At 20.6% G+C, this 18,800-nt stretch overlaps 4 protein-coding genes across 4 annotated transcripts; 3 read left to right on the forward strand and 1 right to left on the reverse strand. All coding sequences in view use genetic code 6, as the record gives it.

Moving 5' to 3' along the window:
- Nucleotides 1-1,809: 1,809 nt before the first annotated feature.
- On the forward strand, nucleotides 1,810-2,628 carry TTHERM_00285700 (RING finger protein; the record flags this gene model as incomplete). Its single annotated transcript, XM_001018584.3, has 1 exon — nucleotides 1,810-2,628. One exon carries the CDS (start codon nucleotides 1,810-1,812, stop codon nucleotides 2,626-2,628), a length of 819 nt encoding a protein of 272 aa, XP_001018584.1.
- Nucleotides 2,629-5,200: 2,572 nt separating this feature from the next.
- TTHERM_00285710 (RING finger protein) lies at nucleotides 5,201-5,992 on the forward strand (the record flags this gene model as incomplete). Its single annotated transcript, XM_001018585.2, has 1 exon — nucleotides 5,201-5,992. The coding sequence occupies one exon, from the start codon at nucleotides 5,201-5,203 to the stop codon at nucleotides 5,990-5,992; it is 792 nt and encodes a 263-aa protein (XP_001018585.2).
- A 5,314-nt stretch (nucleotides 5,993-11,306) lies between these two features.
- Nucleotides 11,307-14,299, reverse strand: TTHERM_00285730 (transmembrane protein, putative; the record flags this gene model as incomplete). Its single annotated transcript, XM_001018587.2, has 4 exons — nucleotides 11,307-11,789; nucleotides 11,856-12,724; nucleotides 12,964-13,754; nucleotides 13,854-14,299. The coding sequence occupies 4 exons, from the start codon at nucleotides 14,297-14,299 to the stop codon at nucleotides 11,307-11,309; spliced, it is 2,589 nt and encodes an 862-aa protein (XP_001018587.2).
- A 1,578-nt stretch (nucleotides 14,300-15,877) lies between these two features.
- Nucleotides 15,878-16,411, forward strand: TTHERM_000285749 (hypothetical protein; the record flags this gene model as incomplete). The annotated part of the gene is made up of 1 exon (XM_012798254.1): nucleotides 15,878-16,411. The coding sequence occupies one exon, from the start codon at nucleotides 15,878-15,880 to the stop codon at nucleotides 16,409-16,411; it is 534 nt and encodes a 177-aa protein (XP_012653708.1).
- Nucleotides 16,412-18,800: the final 2,389 nt, after the last annotated feature.

Consider the following 18,800-nt stretch of genomic DNA (forward strand, 5'->3'; position numbering starts at 1 on the left):
ATAATTTTTTGAAATTATAATTTGATTAAAAAGATTCTGTTTTAATCTTTTAAAATTCAAAAATAAAAAATAAATAAATGAACATTATTTTAATTTTTCAATTGTTTAAATCTATTTTTATAAATTATTTTATTTTAAACTTTTTAAAAATTTATTCTTTAATAAATTGATCTTAAAATATTTTTAATTGGGTTTACAATCAAATTCGAAAAAAAATAAATACCTTTGATTCTATTTAATTAAAATAAAGCAATCTAAACAACAAAATTAAATTTTTGTTATCATATTTAATAGATATCTGAACTACTTACCCAACACGATTAAGATTTTTATAAAATGTAAAAAAACATAAAAGCTTAAGTTCAAGTTAAATTTTTAAAATGAATACTTGAGAGAACTCTATTATATTTATTTTTTAGTGCTTTTTTTAGTTTTTAAGTTGATTGTGCTTTTATTTTCTTTAAGAAACAATTCAAAAAATATAATATTCCGTCATAAATTAAAGAGTAAGTAGAGAAAAAAAACTTAATGAAATCAGGTAATGTGTTTTCATAGACTGTTCTAATAAATTACATTTTTTCATAGAATCAAAATATTATGGAAATATATTTTCTTTTTAGAAACAAAAAATCAATCAATATCCATGTATTTTGCTATTATTTTCAACAATTTAGAGTGCCTTAATGAATAGTGATAAGAAGAAATTTAATTTTTATTTAAAAATATGTGGCTATTAATATACTAATTACTTTAAACTAAAGAATATTTTTTTACTACTACATTGAATGGTAAAACAAAAATTAAAAAGAGTTGCATGCGCACATGAAAATATTAAGGTTTTTTTTAACACAAATCATTCAAGTTATAACTTTTTTTTAATGGAATATTATAAATTCTGAAATTCAACACATCCTCAAAAATAGAAAAAGGAGTTGAAAAAAAAAAAGCAATTTCTCTTTTTGTAGCTATTTATTGAGATATTTTCCTCATCAAAATAAGATTAAAATTCTCGTAGAACAAGAGAGAATAATTCTAAAGTATTCATTTCATGATAGTAAAATTTTTTATTATTGTATGAATAGGGAATGCGAAATATGAGGTATTCAATATAGCGTAATTTTCACTGATCTACATATAAATTATTGTTAATTAAAAACGTAATTTGAAATATATATGAATAATTTATAATAAATAATTCTAATATTAATCAAAACGAATTGATTGATTGAACGATTGCTAAATTATGTAAACAAAATTCAAACTTATAAAAAATTTAAATAAAAAATTGATAGGCTTAATACTAGCTGGGTAATAGTGATAATTGCAAATGGTAATATCAATAGTTTAATTAGTTTGTAAAATTTAACTAAAAACATACTAACGAGCTCTAAGTTCTTCTAAAAACACTTATTACATCACCTTGATTTCAGTAACACGAAATAAAATCTATGAGGTAATTGAGTATAAAAACCTTTTGAGAATATGAAATACTGAGGAAGTATTTACTTGAACATATTCGAAATAATTGGATGATATATTATTGAATCTATTTTATTGATAAATAAGTGATTAATTACTAGATAGAGGGAAAAAATCAAATTGATAAAAATTATTAAAATCAAAGACCATATAAATAGTAAAAGAAAGGTAAGTGATTATTTGTTTATTTGTTTTTTAATAGGTTGCTTGCTTGCTTGGTTTTAGTAAAATACTTACGAAATTTAATTATTAAAATTTTTTTTCAAATAATATTCTTAAAATAAATAATAAAGAGTAAAACAAAAGACTTCAAAATAAAAAAATAAATAAATGGAAAATAACACAATCTAGAATGGTATTCACTTAGAGTGTCAGTTTGAGGTTAAGATACAATAACAAATTTAAATGACATAATAAAAGAACTCAGTACTGCTCAAAGAAGTCACTGAAAGACTCTAAGAAAAGTAATACTAGGCCACTCTTGGAATTGGCAACATTTTCTATGCTGTAGTTGGATTCATATTTTAGTACCAAAGCGAGAGTTTGCTAACTCTGACTATTCCAAACATCCTCTTTTACTTGATTTTAATTTATTATATTCTTTACTCTTATCGTGTAATCTCTTAATACCTAATAATTATGAATGTACATGAGGAAATATCTAAAGATAATGTACTTTCTTTCTCAATAGACTTGGAAATAAATAAAGAAAGTGACATTAAAAAGAGCTTTTAAAATACTCTACTTGATAGAATAACTTTTAACAATACACTTTACGGATTGTTTGGATTTTCTATTTTTGCTTTTCATTTTATCTACATTTTCTTCTTGTGCAGTGATGACTCTTAATCTATACTCTTCTTGGCAATAATATTCACAGGATACTATATTAATATATTCATCTATGCCGTTTTACTTGCTATTTCTACAATCAAGAAACTCATTAAAAGATTTAAAAAAGTTGAAAAAAGTGAAACCTTGTGTCAGAGCATAATCTAAAATGACTAATGCTGCATTTGTATGGACTCTTTCAAAAAAGGAGAGGTTTTATAACAATACAGCTGCTGTAACAACATATTTCATACTAATTGCATCCTTAATTGGAAGCAAGTTAGCAATACTTGTCCTCTTTGCAGACAAAATATTTGAGTTTTGAGCTCAATTTTAATTTTTTCTTTTAAATTAAAAGTAAATCAACAAAATTTAAAAGAAATAATCACCTACTTTAAAATTAAAAATATGTGAACAAAATATATCTTACTTATTTCAAAATAATCCATCATCCCTAACTACTATAAAGGAAGATACAATTAACTTACTCTAATTAACAGTATTTTATTACACTCAAAAAATTGATAGACACTCAACAATCAATTAATCAAACAATAAACAAACAAACAATTAAACATTAAAACAAACAAATAATCATTTTAGTTAATTATTAATTATTACTATCAAGACTTAAATGATTTTTAGTACTTTATATATATAAATATATATTCAATATTTACTGATATCCATTATTACTTCCTTCAAACAACACTATTATATATTCTTATTATTTATTATTTGTCTTTCAATTAAAAATTTTTAGTGGATTTCCACCCAAAAATGATCAATTCAAGAATTTAAATTTTATTGACAAGAAAACTATTAAAATTTTTTTTAAAAATATACATTTAAAAGACACAAAGGCTAATTAAAGTGCATAAGATTACAATTAATTAAAAAGATCAAAACTAATTTTTTGGATTGGATCTGTGATTTCGCTCAACTTAATCATCTTTTTAACATTTTAAAGTCTAAAAAAAAAAATAAACATTTTTTGAAAAGAATATTAGCATTTAAATTTTTAAGGTTGTAAGGTTCTATAAAGTAGTGGCTGCAGCAAATAAATCTGATACATTTTGGTCATTATAAATCTTTGAATTTGATTAAAATATTGTACCTTAGATTTTGCGTTATCATGGTTGGTCGTCATTTTATTTAAAATTAAAAATTAATTAATAATTAAATGATGTAATCATGGTCATTTGATTATCCGAAATTATTGTCAAAAATTATATCATTATACTTTTTAACTGTCAAAAATGGTTAGCAAATAATTTGTCATTATTGCTTCAATACGACAAAATCATTTAGAAGAAATAGACTTAATTAAAAAATTTTTTGATTAAAAAAATACAATTTCGTTTGAATCTTACATAGAAAATTTTGATAGAAATCTATTTCATCTTTATTAAAATATGAAAACGTAAATTAATTTGTTAATAGTTGAGAATATAAAATTTAGATTACCATTTTTATTTATTAATCCATTAAGATTAATTATTTTTTTAAATTTTATGTTGTAAATAAACATACTGTTTTTATTATCAATCGAAATAAGGCTTTTCCAATATTAATAAGCTCAAATACTAAATTATTGTTTGCTCATCATTTTTTGGTATTCTTCAAAATTCAATCTCACAAATATTTAGCTTTCTTGATCTTATTTATTAAATTCCTCTTCAAAACTCCAAAAAGATTTTAGTTAGTTAGTTAATGAATGGATGGAAGATTAATAATGATTGATTAAAGTAAATTTTGAATATAACAAACGCTTATGTTTAATTTATAATTTAGATTTGTGTAAATGAAAAAGATTATTTCTAAAATTTCGCCTATGACTACAAAAGTTACTAAAAAGAATTAGAAATTTTTATTGCTTATTACTTTTGAATTGATTAAAAGTAAATTAAATCTTCCGACAAGTAAAAATTGCTTTTGTTACACATTTTAGTATGAAAATTTATAAGCACATAATTAATGCTCAAAAATTCTTTTAAAAATTGTATTTGTAGGACTTTATACAAAAAACTGTTGATTTTCCATCTACTTTTAAATAATAAAGGACAAAATTAAGATAATTTTATTCAAATACTTCTGATAATTTCTCTTGTTAAAAAGTTTAACTCCTTATTTTCTAATTTCAGCTTTTAATAGCTTAATTACTTAAAAAAGAAAGATATTGCTTCAGTTAAGGATTGATAGTATTGTAAAGGAGGAAAAAATAAAAACTAGCATCGACCAACTAAAAATGTTCTTTTAATTGATGATTCTTTTTATGCGTTTAATCATCTCAATTTTTAATTCAGTATGAGATCAGTATTTTACCTAATTTAGTTATTAATAACTATATTATACAAATCTTAATAAATTTTCTATTTGACTTTAAGCTTATAATGATATGTAAGCTAAGCTATCAATTATTGCTAAATTATTTTGAGTCATTAATTAACAGCAATATATTTTACTATTTTGTTCTCTCCTTTCATTTCAAATAGATAAATCAATTGTAAGATAAACAGATATTTCAATATAGATTTTATTTTTGATAATCATTCTTAAAATTAATCAGAAAAAGACTGTTTTCTGGCTATAAAATAACAATTAATTTAACCTGCCAGACTTAACTTTTTTAATTTTGTTTACTTTGAGATCAATATGAGATTGAATCAAATTTTTGATTACAAAAAAATATTTACATAGTTTATTTTACTTAATGTATACAATTTTTTTGGAGAAAACAACTAAAATCTAATTAAATTGAAATACAACATAATATCTTATAAATCTTTTAATTAATCAAACAAAAAGATTTTTTTTAGATTATCATAAATAATAAATACATTTAGATAGTTCCATTAATAATTTATTAAATACATACAATTAATACTTGATGAGCTTAGAAATGGATTGCGAAAATCAAATAATAGAGTACACAAACTAGAAGAACTTTTAGAATAATGTTTAGCTAATACAAAAAGTGAAGAAGAGACTTTGCGAAAAATAGTATTAAGCTACTTTGGGCATAGGAAGTTTATTTTATGCATTCATAGGATTTATTTTTAAAGTATCCAACAATGATATGGATGATTGGAATATACCTAACTATCTCTTTTATACAGTGCTTGGTTATTACTTAATTTACTGCTTCTACATAATTGATTAGTATTTGGTCATATCTTCAGTTTATGATGAAATATCCAAATAAAATGTTGTTTCTTTCTCTATCACCATAGAAGTAAGCCTTAAGGATGAGTTTAAGAAGCAAAACTTCAATAGAAACTTGCTAGATAAGATTTCCTTCAAGAATACCAAACTCCATGTATTTGGGTTTATATTATTTCTCCTCCATTTATTCTATGTTATACTCTGCTTACAAAATGACACTCAAGCATTTATATTTTTGCTCATTATTTTTACAGGCTATTACATCAACATTGCAGTATACTTTGTTGTATTTATTAGAAACACATTCAAATTTGTTAAAAAACAACTTAAAAAATAACATATTTAACCAAAAACTGAACATTTAACTGAAGAAACTTGTTGTATTTGTTTAGCTTAATTTTAAGAAAATGACAGTATTTAATAATATAGCTGCTGCAGTAATCTCTTCCACTAAGAATGCATAGAAAGCTGGAAATAAGTTAAAAATTCCTGCCCTCTTTGTAGATGCCTTATATGAAAATATTCATAATTTATTTACTTTTTGAAAATTAATTATCAACAAATAATAAAAAACTTAATTTACTAAAATTAATAAATAACATTACTATAAATAAAAAATATATTAAAAACTAAATAAAAAAAAAATATTTTAATTTAATAAATTTTTAAATTATTTTCAAATCTAATATTTATTTATATATTATATATAGAAATAATTAATTGTATATTACTTTAATATTATATTAAATCTAAAAATATAATTTATTTCCTTCTATTCATGTTGATGCAAATTACAATCAATCTTATATCTTGATTTTTTTAAAAATATTCTTAAAATTATTACTGAAATGATATATAAAAGATACTAGAAATATACATATCTAGAAATCGATAAATTTTGTAAAATTAAAATGAAAACCACTCATCAAACATAATATATATTGATTTATTAATTATTATTTCAATAAAAATATCTGTTGAATCTAATTGAAAAATTATTAATAAATTTCCTCACTATTAAATGCTATTATAAATATTTTATGTAAATTTTTATTTTATTATTATAATTTGGTTATTTATTGAATATGCCTTATATCATTAATTTCCTTCTTTTAATTTTATTAAAATTTTTTTTTATAAATGACTTCCTTATAATTTAAGAATACTAGAAATAAATTTGATATTTATAAATTTTATTTTATGCATTTAAAAATCACTCTTTAAACATAATATATATATTACTTATATATCAATATTTATATTAGCTTAACCTGAAATTAATTGACAAATTAAGAAAAATTTCATTACTTTTAACATCATTAGTATTAAAGGGAAACTTTGATTGCAATATCATAGTTTGTTTTATAAATATTTCATATATTATCAATTAATTTCCATTTTAGAGCTTTGTACTTGAAGTATTTTTCAATATGCTTATAAAATCAGTCAAAAGGTGGGTATATATATCTGATAAAATCAGAGATAAGGTTGAAAGATAGATAGATTAAAAAAATTGATAACTTTTTTATGATATTAAATTTAAAGGCATTATCTTGTAATTAAATTATTTTAATAAAAATACTTATAAATTTTAAAATCAATGTACATTAAAAAAGGCATAACTTAAGTTGTTTTCTTAACTTTATTAATCTAGGTTTTTAATTTAATCAACTTACTTGCTAATTTTGCTAATTAATTAATAGCTTGAGTATTTTGGAGTATTTACAATTGGCTAAGTGCCTTCAAAATGTTTTAATGATTCATCAATTATTTAGATATTTTATTTTGATAGTTCAAGCAATTTATTATTGTTTTATGTTTTGTAATAATAGTTTAAATTAGTTCTAGTGTAGTTTAATGAACAAGAAGTTTACATTCTTTTGATTTTTTTCGACTGATTCATCTAATTTTCACATAAATATTATTTTAAATTGGTATAATTTTAAATGTGATAATATTCTTTATGTGAATTTTCCATATTTTCTTAAAATGTATTGTTAGAAAATACAGTTTAAAATTTTTGATCTTTTTCGAATAGTATTTCAATATTCTAAAATATATAGAAATGATATTCAAGTCCCTTTTATATTAACAAAAAATTTAGTGATTTTCCTTAAAATTAAATATAAAATTAATTACTTAGTTTTGAAGTGTCTTAACAAAAAAATTAAAGAATGGTCCTAGATTACCAATTATATGATAATTGACCTTCCACCCAATAAAGTTATAGTCTAAATATTATTAATTAAAAGCAGGATTTTTGGTTCCAATAAGTTCTAGTAACATATATAATTTTTTAAGTGAAATACCACCACTGTTGTCTTAAACTGATATTTTAATTATGTTAGATTTTGCATTTTCACCTTTGATTAATTGGAAAGAAACATTCACTTAGCTTTGATTTTATTCGTTTAACTAGAGTGTTTTAAGCTAACTATTACATTAGCTTGTAATTTGGTAAGCATAACTTTAATTTAAGTCATAATTAAAATCTTATTAAATATTTTTCGTAGCTTTTGTTAAGTTGTCTGAATTATCAATTTGATGAGAATTAAATTATTCAAGTTGTTGAGAATTTAAATTAATGGTTTTTTAATCATAGAATGTTAAGTTTTTTTTTCTTTTAAATATATTTTATAAAAAAGAAGAAGATTTTCTTTTTGATGTAGTTTATTCGTTAAAGAATTTTATAGAATTTTCAATTAAATTCATAAGTGTCTATCTTAATTTATTACTTTAAGTGCATATTTCAGTATTCTCGTCACAGTTTAAATATGAAAAATTTAATTTTACCTCTTTTAACTTATTTAAGAAACTCCTTTTAATTATATCATTAAATTTTCCTAAAGAACAATTTTACAATAGCTAGGAGCTATTAAGAAGTCTGAATTCATTTTTAATTATTTGAGCATGATCTTTGTAATTGTACATTTAATTGTATGATTATAAAATATTTGAATTTATTACATCTTTATTTTATAAATTATTTGAAATATTTTATAATTTATCTCCTATTTTATTAAAGTTAAATTAGTATTTTTGATAAATTATTTTTCAGTTTAATTTAATAAATCTAAATTGTTTCTAAATAATTTCTCTAATAAATTTATGCATAATTGACAATAATATTTTTAAAAGTATTGTAAAACAAAAATAAGTATTTAAATAAATATTATTTTAAGGAAAAGATAAAATTGGAAGATAATTTTTAAAAATATATATTAAAGCTATTAAATTATTTACCTATGTTAATAAATAGCTGAAAAAAACATGTTTCTAGGCTTGAATTAATTTTTTTGAGAGCTTGTATCTTTTGTTTTTCAGTTTCTCTTTCGATTACTAAGCAACAAAAATAACTCATAAAGTTTTAATAAGCTGACACTTTAATAGAAAAAACTTGATCTTTTGAACAATCGTCCTTTTTGTAAATTCCATAAAAGAAATCCTGCGTCTACTCTTCAAATTAGATATGAGATTTATCACACTCATTTTTAAATTCTTTATTGCCACCTATTGAATATTTTTCATTAAATTTTAGCTAGCTTGATTTTTATTTTTTATGTTTTTTTTCTATATATTCTTTGATTAAACTAATTATTCGGTTTTCAACCGTATTCTTTTATAGATTATTCATCCACATATTATTTTTGTTCTGAATTATATCTCCAGCTTGACTAGTTTTTGATTATTAAAAATCACTGCTATAATCTTATAGCTTGTCAACTGTTTGAGTTTACCTAGAAAAAATTTTAAATTCATTTGAATCATTTATTTGTAGCATTTTTTTTGCTGAATTGTTAATCATATCTAATTCAATCAAATTGTTTTTTTAGTCATACCGCACAGTTATTATGCTTAATGATAACACTTGTTTCACTATTTGAGACCACTCCTTTTAAGAATTCTGATGCAAAAATATTTATCTTCTTTCCCTTTGTATTATGTATGTTGAATATAAGACGAAAATCATAAAAGCACCATATTAGTATTTAAACGAGTAAATATTTTTAGACCAAAACACACAATAGTATCTAAATTAGTATTAAATATTTTCAGTAAATAAAAAATTAGATAGTAAATACTATTAAATTAATAAAAAACATAAAAATAGAAACTATTATTAATTACATCACAGTTGATAATATCATTTGAGTGCATGTGAATAAGTAATTTGAGCTTAAGAAAGCAAGCGTTACTTATATAGAAATTCCACTAGCTCCAAAAAAAAAGAGAAAGTAATCATCATTTATACCAGTAGAAGTTCCAAAAAAGATTATTTGACCACAAAATACTAACACAACAAAAAAATTAAGAGCGTTAACTTAGAAATTAAAATATTTAGGTTTTCGAATTGTCAAAGTAGAGTGAAAGATGCAATTTAGAATGGCAACGCTGAAAACAACCAAGTTGTTCAGATTAAAATTAACGGAAGATATTACTACACAAGGAATAGCTATTATGAATATATATCCTGTTAAAGTGTTAACAAATATCTTTCCATATGTTTTATGAGACTCTTCTTAAAATTTTTGTTCTAGAGACTATGATTAAAAGCATAGTGATATTTAATTCATATTTTTTAGTTTATATTTAATTATTCGTCTTATTAATTCTTAAAATTATTAAAAAATAATAATCTTAAACAAAAAACTCATTAGAAGGTTTATTTTAATTAAAGACAATCTCTCTTTAAAAATATGATTTACTGCCTCAAAATATACAAAATAAAAATAAAATTGCATTTTCCAATTGAATTCACTTTTTTTAAATATAAAATAATACATTCAAATTAAATAAAATTTTAGAAATTAAATTAATCTATTATTTTTATATAGATTATATATTTTTATTGCTATTTATTTATTTGTTTATTATATAACAACTAAATTAAAAATAGATTATTTTATATTATTTACAAAATATTTTTAATCAAATAGAATATGAGAGATGTACAATCTGTTTGTTTGTTTTGTAAAATTATTAATAGAAATTAATTATTTTATCACTATTTTTTGAAATATAAAATAATTTTTTTGATAAGGAAATATGATAAATATTTTAATAATCAAACAAAAAGCCAAAATATTTATTTTATTTAATAAAGATTTGTTTATTTAAATTAAAAATATAATTTAAAATAGTCCCTAAGTTAAAATTTTTTTGACAATAAAGATCCATTTTATTTTTTTCAATCATTACGATTTTGACAAAAATGTATGTCAATTTATGTACTTTTTGGTATTTTTATGTCACTTTATGTTACTTTATGTCATTTTATGTTCATTTTTTTATGTTAATTCTTTTTCTTTGTTAAATTTATGTTAAATATTTCCCTACCCATTATTATTATTATTATTATTATAGGGAAACTTAGATTAGAATATCATAGTTTGTTTTATAAGTATCTCTTAGATAATTAATTTCCATTTCATAGCTTTGTATTTGAAGTATTTTTCAATATGCTTATAAAATCAGTCAAAGGGTATATATATAAAATGTGCTTATTGTAAGTTAGATAAATTATTTATTATTTGTAATTTTAAAAAATAATATCATTTTATTTTAATATTTTAGAATTGTTTATATTACTTTAATTTTATCCACAAAATTGCTTAATTTTACCACTGATAATTTTAATGCAGACATTAATTTCAATCTCTTATTTTAGTTTTTAAATATTTTAATAAATGTAATTCTAAAAAAATCAAAGCTAAGGTTGAAAGATAAACAGACACATCAAAAAACAGATAAATTTTTTATTATATTTAATTTAAAGGCATTATTTTCTAATTAAATTATTTTTTTAACAAAAATATTTATAAAATTTAAAATCAATCTACATTAAAAAAGGCATAACTTAAGTTGTTTTCTTAACTCTATTAATCTAGGTTTTTAATTTAATCAGCTTACTTGTTAATTTTGTTAATTAGTTAGTAGCTTGAGTATTTTGGAGTATTTATAATTGGCTAAGTGCCTTCAAAATGTTTTAAAGATTAATCAACTATTTAGATATTTTCTTTTGATAGCTCAGGCAATTTATTATTGTTCTAAGTTTTTTAATGATTGTTTATATTAGTTCTAGTGTAGTTTATTGAACAAGAAGTTTACATTCTTTTAATTTTTTTGGAGTGATTCATCTAATTTTCGCATAAATACTATTTTAAATTGGTATAATTTTAAATATGATAATATTCTTGATGTGAATTTTCCATATTTTCTTAAAATGCATTGTTAGAAAATACAGTTTAATACTTTTGATCTTTTTCGAATAGTATTTCAATATTCTAAAATATATAGAAATGATATTCAAGTCCCTTTTATATGAACAAAAAAAAGAGTGAGATTCATTAAAATTAAATTTAAAGTATAAAATTAATAACTTAGTTTTGGAGTGTTCTAACAAAAAAATTGAAGAATGGTCCTAGATTACCAATTATATGATAATTGACCTTCCACCCAATAAAGTTATAGTTTAAATATTTTGAATTAAAAGCTGGATTTTTGGTTCCAATAAGTTCTAGTAAAGTATATAACTTTTTAAGTGAAATACCACCACTGTTGTCTAAAACTGATATTTTTATTATGTTAGATTTTGCATTTTCACCTTTGATTAATTGAAAAGAGATGTTCACTTGGGATTGATTTTATTCATTTAACTAGAGTATTTTAAGCTAACTATTATATTAGCTTGTAATTTGGTAAGCATAACTTTAATTTAAGTCTAAATTAAAATCTTATTAAATATTTTTCGTAGTTGTCGTTAAGTTGTCTGATTTATTAATTTGATTAGCATTATTTTATTCAAGTTGTTTAGAATTTATATTAATGGTTTTTTAATTATCTAATGTGAAGTTTTTTTTTCTTTTAAATATATTTTATAAATAAGAATATTTTCTTTTTGATGTAGTTTATTCGTTAAAGAATTTTATAGAATTTTCAATTAAATTCATAAGTATCTATCTTAATTTATTACTTTAAGTGCACATTTCAGTATTCTCATCACAGTTTACATATGAAAAATTTAATTTTACTTCTTTTAACTTATTTAAGAAACTTCTTTTAATTATATCATTAAATTTACCTAAAGAACAATTTTATACTAGCTAGGAGCCATTAAGAAGTTTGAATTCATTTTTGATTATTAGAGCATGATCTTTGTAATTGTACATTTAATTGTATGATTATAAAATATTTGAATTGATTACATCTTTATTTTATAAATTATTTGAAATATTTTATAATTTATCTCCTATTTTATTAAAATTAAATTAGTATTTTTGATAAATTATTTTTCAGTTTAATTTTTATTTAATCTAAATTGTTTCGAAATAATTTCTCTAATAAATTTGTTTAGAATTGAAAATTTTATTTTAAAAATTATTATAAAATAAAAGTGAGTTTTACATTTCAATAAAAATTATTTTAAAGAAAATATAAAATTGAAAGATAAATTAAAAAAAAATATTTTAAAGCTATTTAATTTTTTACCTATGTTAATAAATAGTTGAAAAAAACATTTTTCTAGACTAGAATTAATTTTTTTGAGAGCTTGTATCTTTTGTTTTTCAGTTTCTCTTTCGATTACTAAGCAACAATAATAGCTAGTAAAGTTTTAATAAGCTGATACTTTTATTGAAAAAACTTGATCTTTTGAACAATCGTTCTTTTTGTAAATTCCATAAAAAAAATCTTGTGTCTACTCTTCAAATTAGATATGAGTATTATTATCACCCTCATTTTTAAATTCTTTTTTGCCACTCATTGAATATTTTTAGTTATATTTTTGCTAGCTTGATTTTTATTTTTTATGTTTTTTTTCGATATATTCTTTGATTAAACTAATTATTCTATTTTCAACTGTATTCTTTTATACATTACTCATCCACATATTATTTTTGTTCTGAATTATGTCTCCAATTTCACTAGTTTTTGATTCTTAAAAATCACTGCTATAATCTTGTAGCCGGTCAACTGCTAGAGTTTACCTAGAAAAAATTTTAAATTCATTTGAATCATTTATTTGTAGCATTTTTTTTGCTTAATTGTTAATCATATCTAACTCAATCAAATTGTTTTTTTAGTCATACTGCACAGTTATGATACTGGATGATAACACTTGTTTTACTATTTGAGACCACTCCTTTTAAGAGTTCTGATGCAAAAATATTTATCTTCTGTCCCTCTGTATTATGTATACTGCATATAAGATGAAAATCATAAAAGCACCATATTAATATTTAAAGGCATAAATATTTTTAGACCAAAACACATAATAGTATCTAAATTAATATTTAAGAAATTTTTCAATAAATAAAAAATTAGCTAGTAAAAAAGTAATAAATTAATTAAATATTTATAAAAATAGAAACTATTATTACATCATAGTTGATAATATCATCTGAGTGCATGTGAATAAGTAATTTGCGCTTAAGAAAGCAAGAGTTACTTATATAGAAATTCCACAAGCTCCAAAAAAGAAAAGAAAATAATCATCATCTATACCAGTAGAAGTTCCAAAAAAGATTATTTGACCACAAAATGCTAACACAATAAAAAAACTAAGAGTATTAACTTACAAATTAAAATATTTAGGTTTTCGAATTGTCAAAATAGAGTTAAAGCTGCAATTTAGAACTGCAATGATGTAAATACCCAAATTGTTCAGATTAAAATTAATGGAAGATATAACTACACAAGGAATAGCTACTATGAATATATATCCAATTAAAATGTTAACATATATCTTTCCATATGTTTTACGAGACTCTTCTTAAAATTTTTGTTCTAGAGACTATGATTAAAAGCATAGCGAAATTTAATTCATATTTTTTAGTTTATATTTAAATATTTGTCTTATTTATTCTTAGAATTTTAAAAAAATAATCAAAAACAAAAAACTCATTAAAGGGTTTAATTTAATTAAAAACAATCTCTCTTTAAAAATATGATTTATTGCCTCAAAAAATACAAAATCAAAATAAAATTACATTTTCCTAATGATATCACTTTTTTTAGATATAAATACATACAAATTAAATAAGATTTTAGAAATTAAATTAATCTATGATTTTTACAAACTGATTTTTACCATAAAACAAATTTTTCTTTTACATCATTTGATGTAATATATAGATTTTATATTTTTAACGCTTCTATTTTTTATTTTTTTATTAAATAGCAACTAAATACACGATTAAAATAGATAATTCTATAATATTTATTTTTTATCTTTAAAATTTTATTAAAAAAATGATAAAAAAAATTACTAAATATTTTTTAATCCAATAAAATACTAGAAATGTACAATCTATTTCGTAAAATTATTAGTATAAATTAATTATTTTATCACTATTTTTTCGAATTAAAAAATCATTTTTTGTAAAAGAAATATGATAAATATTTTAATAATCAAACAAAAAACTATTTTATTTAATAAAGATTGATTTTTTCTTAGATTTGTTTGTTTGAATTAAAAATATAATTTAGTCCTAGAGTTAAAATTTCTTTTATAATAAAGACATAAATATAAATAATTTTATTTTTTTCTTTCTTATAAAACCTACATTTTTTTAGATTAAAATTTATAATTTGTATTTTTTATGAAGTTATGATTGTTAAAATATAATAAAACTTTATTAATATTTACAAGAGTATAGAAAAATATATATTTATTTAATGTGTGTGAAAAATTATAAAATGTATTTTTTATGGCAAAAGTGATTAAATTAATTTTATTTATTTATATTATAAGTTTTTTTGAGGTTAAATCAACAACATTTCCAACCTTGGTTTGCTTGAATACGAGCGGTATTTAGTTAATAATCATTATTATGATGATTATGGTTATCATTACATGTATTTTTTTCAAATTAAAAAGAACTCGGTAGTAATGTTACAGATTAATATGATCTTTCTCTCTTTTTACTTGCAAAAGCACTTAAAGTGTTTTGTTGAATAGGTGATGTAGTTGAAAATTCTGTCTTGACTAATTCATGGTATTCCTTTTCAAAATTTGTGTTAGATTGATATGTACTTTCGCAAGTTTGTTGCTGAGAGTTCATAGAATTAGAAAGTTTTGTTTGACTTTGCAAGTTTGCTTGAGAATAAGATTTTTAATGCATAATTTTAATAGGAGTAATTTATTTTTATGAAGCATTTCTTATAATTGTGATTTTTTTTTAACTTTAGGTATCTTTTTATTGAATATTTTCTTGATTATCAGGTATTTAATTTCTTTGATTTTATTTGCTTGGAGCTGATTAATCTTTTATATTATTATTATTATTTTTTACAAAGGGAGTATTAGATTAATCTACTTTGCTGAAATTTTAATTTTTCAGATACGAGTTTTCATTAATTGCCTTGCCATTTACTGCACTTCCCTCAAGTGTTAAATCAGATAATGAATACAAATTTTGATTTTACTGATTTATTTAGTTTAATTTGTTTAAAAGAGATTTAATAAATTTTTGATCATTTTATTAGTTTTAAGAATTAAAAGAGAGATTATGAGCTAAATTCTTGTTGGTATTAACACTGTTCATAGCAAAAAAACTAGTCAAGTTTTTAGTACTTAAAATAGAATTTTTCTTAGAGTTTATATCTATTATTGTTGGTTAATGAAAGTTAAAACTGCAAGAGTCTCGGTGTTCAGATTATTTCATAATATTCTATTGCTATTATTACTACAATTAAGTAGATTCGATTAGACTATTCTCACATTCAATTTTTGAAAGAGATAAATCGCTTTGATCTTATTCAGATTCATTCGAAATGGAGTCAATTTAATTTTGTAAATATTTCTCAAATTTTTATGGTTGGCATTTAATACTACTATTTACAGACTATTCTAAGTAAGGATTGTTACTCACTTTGCAATCAAGTGAGGCAGACTGATACCTTTGATCAAATTTCTTTTCTTTCTTCTACTCTTTGAATAATGGAGATTAATTTTTATCTTAACAATTTTATCCTTCTTGGTTTTCTTGATTAAATGTAAAATATTTTTTGAAAAAATATTCATTTTATGATTTTTCATTAGCATTTTAAGCTTAGGAAAAGCTATTTTCGAATTAAATACCTGATTTATAAAATTATTTTACAGGTGATTAAGAAGAAGTTTGCTTTGATAATTGGAACTTATTAGTTTATTCTCCTGAATTTAGGTTTGTGCTTTAGGCTGACCTATAAGTATAGTTTCTGGATGACATGTTTTAAGTTGTAGAAGATTCCTGCTTCTCTTCTGGAATAGCTTGCTCTTATTTGTATTAAGTAGAAACAAACATTTAGCTATTTTTTACTTAGGAAGCACTTAAAATAGTGGCATAAGAACCCACCTTTGGGTAATACAAATTACTATTAGAGATTTACTTGGAAAATGTTAGATTTTATACATTTGATTGAACATTAGTGTTAGTATTATTGAATGTGTTATTGTTCTAGCTAAAAGAAGCATTTGATTCAATCATAGATACATTTTTCGACTATGCTACTTTAAAGGATGCAGTTTCAGAGATGTTTTTTGGAAGCATTCTTTCTTTCACCGACTAGGTATACATTTAAATTTTCTTTTAGTATCTGTTTTCTTCTTTATTTCGACCATCTCCATTTGCATTCTTACTAAATTTGAGCTTGTATATACCTAGATCTGATGATATGCTCGAGTGGCTAGCTAATAAAGAGTTGGCTAGCTGATTTTAAATAACTGGAGTTTATTGAACTTTTTGCATTACTATTAAATAAATTGTATTTATTTATTGTTTTTTTAAATTCAACTTGTGATTATTAAGTAGATATTTATTTTATATTTTAATAAATATTTTATTTTCAGAAGAGTACTGAAATTTTAAAGTTGTTTGCGAAGGTAAATTATTATTTTGTTATTTGTTTATTTGTTTACTTGTGATTGATTTTACTTACTTTCTCTCAAACAAATAATATTAATTGTAAATTTTTTTGAATAACTTATTAAAGTTTAGTTAAATGTGGTATCTATCTATCTATATTGAGAGCAAAAATAACTATATATTTTGCTTCTAAATTGTCAAAATAAATAATTAATTATAAAGAAAGTATTAAGAAGATATTATATATTCCACCTTATTTCAAATATGACTTTGATTATTTATTTATTTGAAATTTGACTGGCTACCTCAATTCTCAAATATCCATTAAAATTAACCAATCAATAAAAATAATAATTAAATAACTTTTATTGTATTTTACATCCTTACTTTTCTATTTCTTTATTTTTAAAATATTTGGAATCTTTGCAATTCTAGATTAATATTTATTTGATCTAATTAATATTATCCAATTTTCCTTTCTTGAGGATACAAATCAACCAAAAAAATTTTAATTTTTGAAATATATAACAGTAATTTTGATTTCTTCAATAAATAAAATAAAGTTTTGTATTATAAAATTATGCATTCTAGTATGAATAGAATTCACGCAAAAAATAAAGTATTTAAAGTTGATTATAATTTTAAAAATTTGTAATTAATTATCAAAGAAAGATTAAAATAAATAAATAACACTTGCTTCAAGATTATCTTTTTTTGTGGTAGATGAATTAAATAATTAAGATTATTAATCAAGGTATTAAATACCACGAAATAATCAAATAAAAAAGAATATAATTGAATTGTATTTACCATTAATTATTCTTTATTATTTCTTCCAAATAAATTATATTGCAAACAAGTCATTATAAATTTATATATTCAATTCTATTGCATGCAAAATAATAAATATTCTACTTTAATAAACTAATTATTTTAAATAATATAAATTTTAATTTTTAATAGTTACATACTCTTAAAAAACTAAATTTTTTTAAAAATTTAAAAATAAATCTTTGAAAATAAATTTTATGTGTGAGAGCAAATAAGATAAAATAAAGATATAGACTTAAATAGATAAAATAAATTTTTATTTATATCTTAAATTCATTAATAGTTAATATGATATGTAACAAATTATACAAAATGATTTTACATTTTTTATTTTTATTTTTTAAAATTTTAAATTGTATTTTTTAATTTTTAACGCTTACAATTTATATATAAGCCTATTATTTTGTTTATAAAATACAATACTGCTATATTTGATTTATGATAAAATAATCAAAGATAAATTAAATGTAAAGACAATAAGATAACCATCCTGACTTAAAATATAAAAGAAAATTAGAAAAGCAAACAAAAATTTATTAAACAAATTAATTGTAAGAAAACATAGATTTGATTAAAAATAAATGTTAAATAGTAACCAAAAAATAAATTAAAAAATATACAAATAGAACTAAATTAAATTTTATAAAA

This window comes from Tetrahymena thermophila (genome assembly GCF_000189635.1).
Source record: "Tetrahymena thermophila SB210 genomic scaffold scf_8254594, whole genome shotgun sequence".
Taxonomy (NCBI): Eukaryota; Ciliophora; class Oligohymenophorea; order Hymenostomatida; family Tetrahymenidae; genus Tetrahymena; species Tetrahymena thermophila.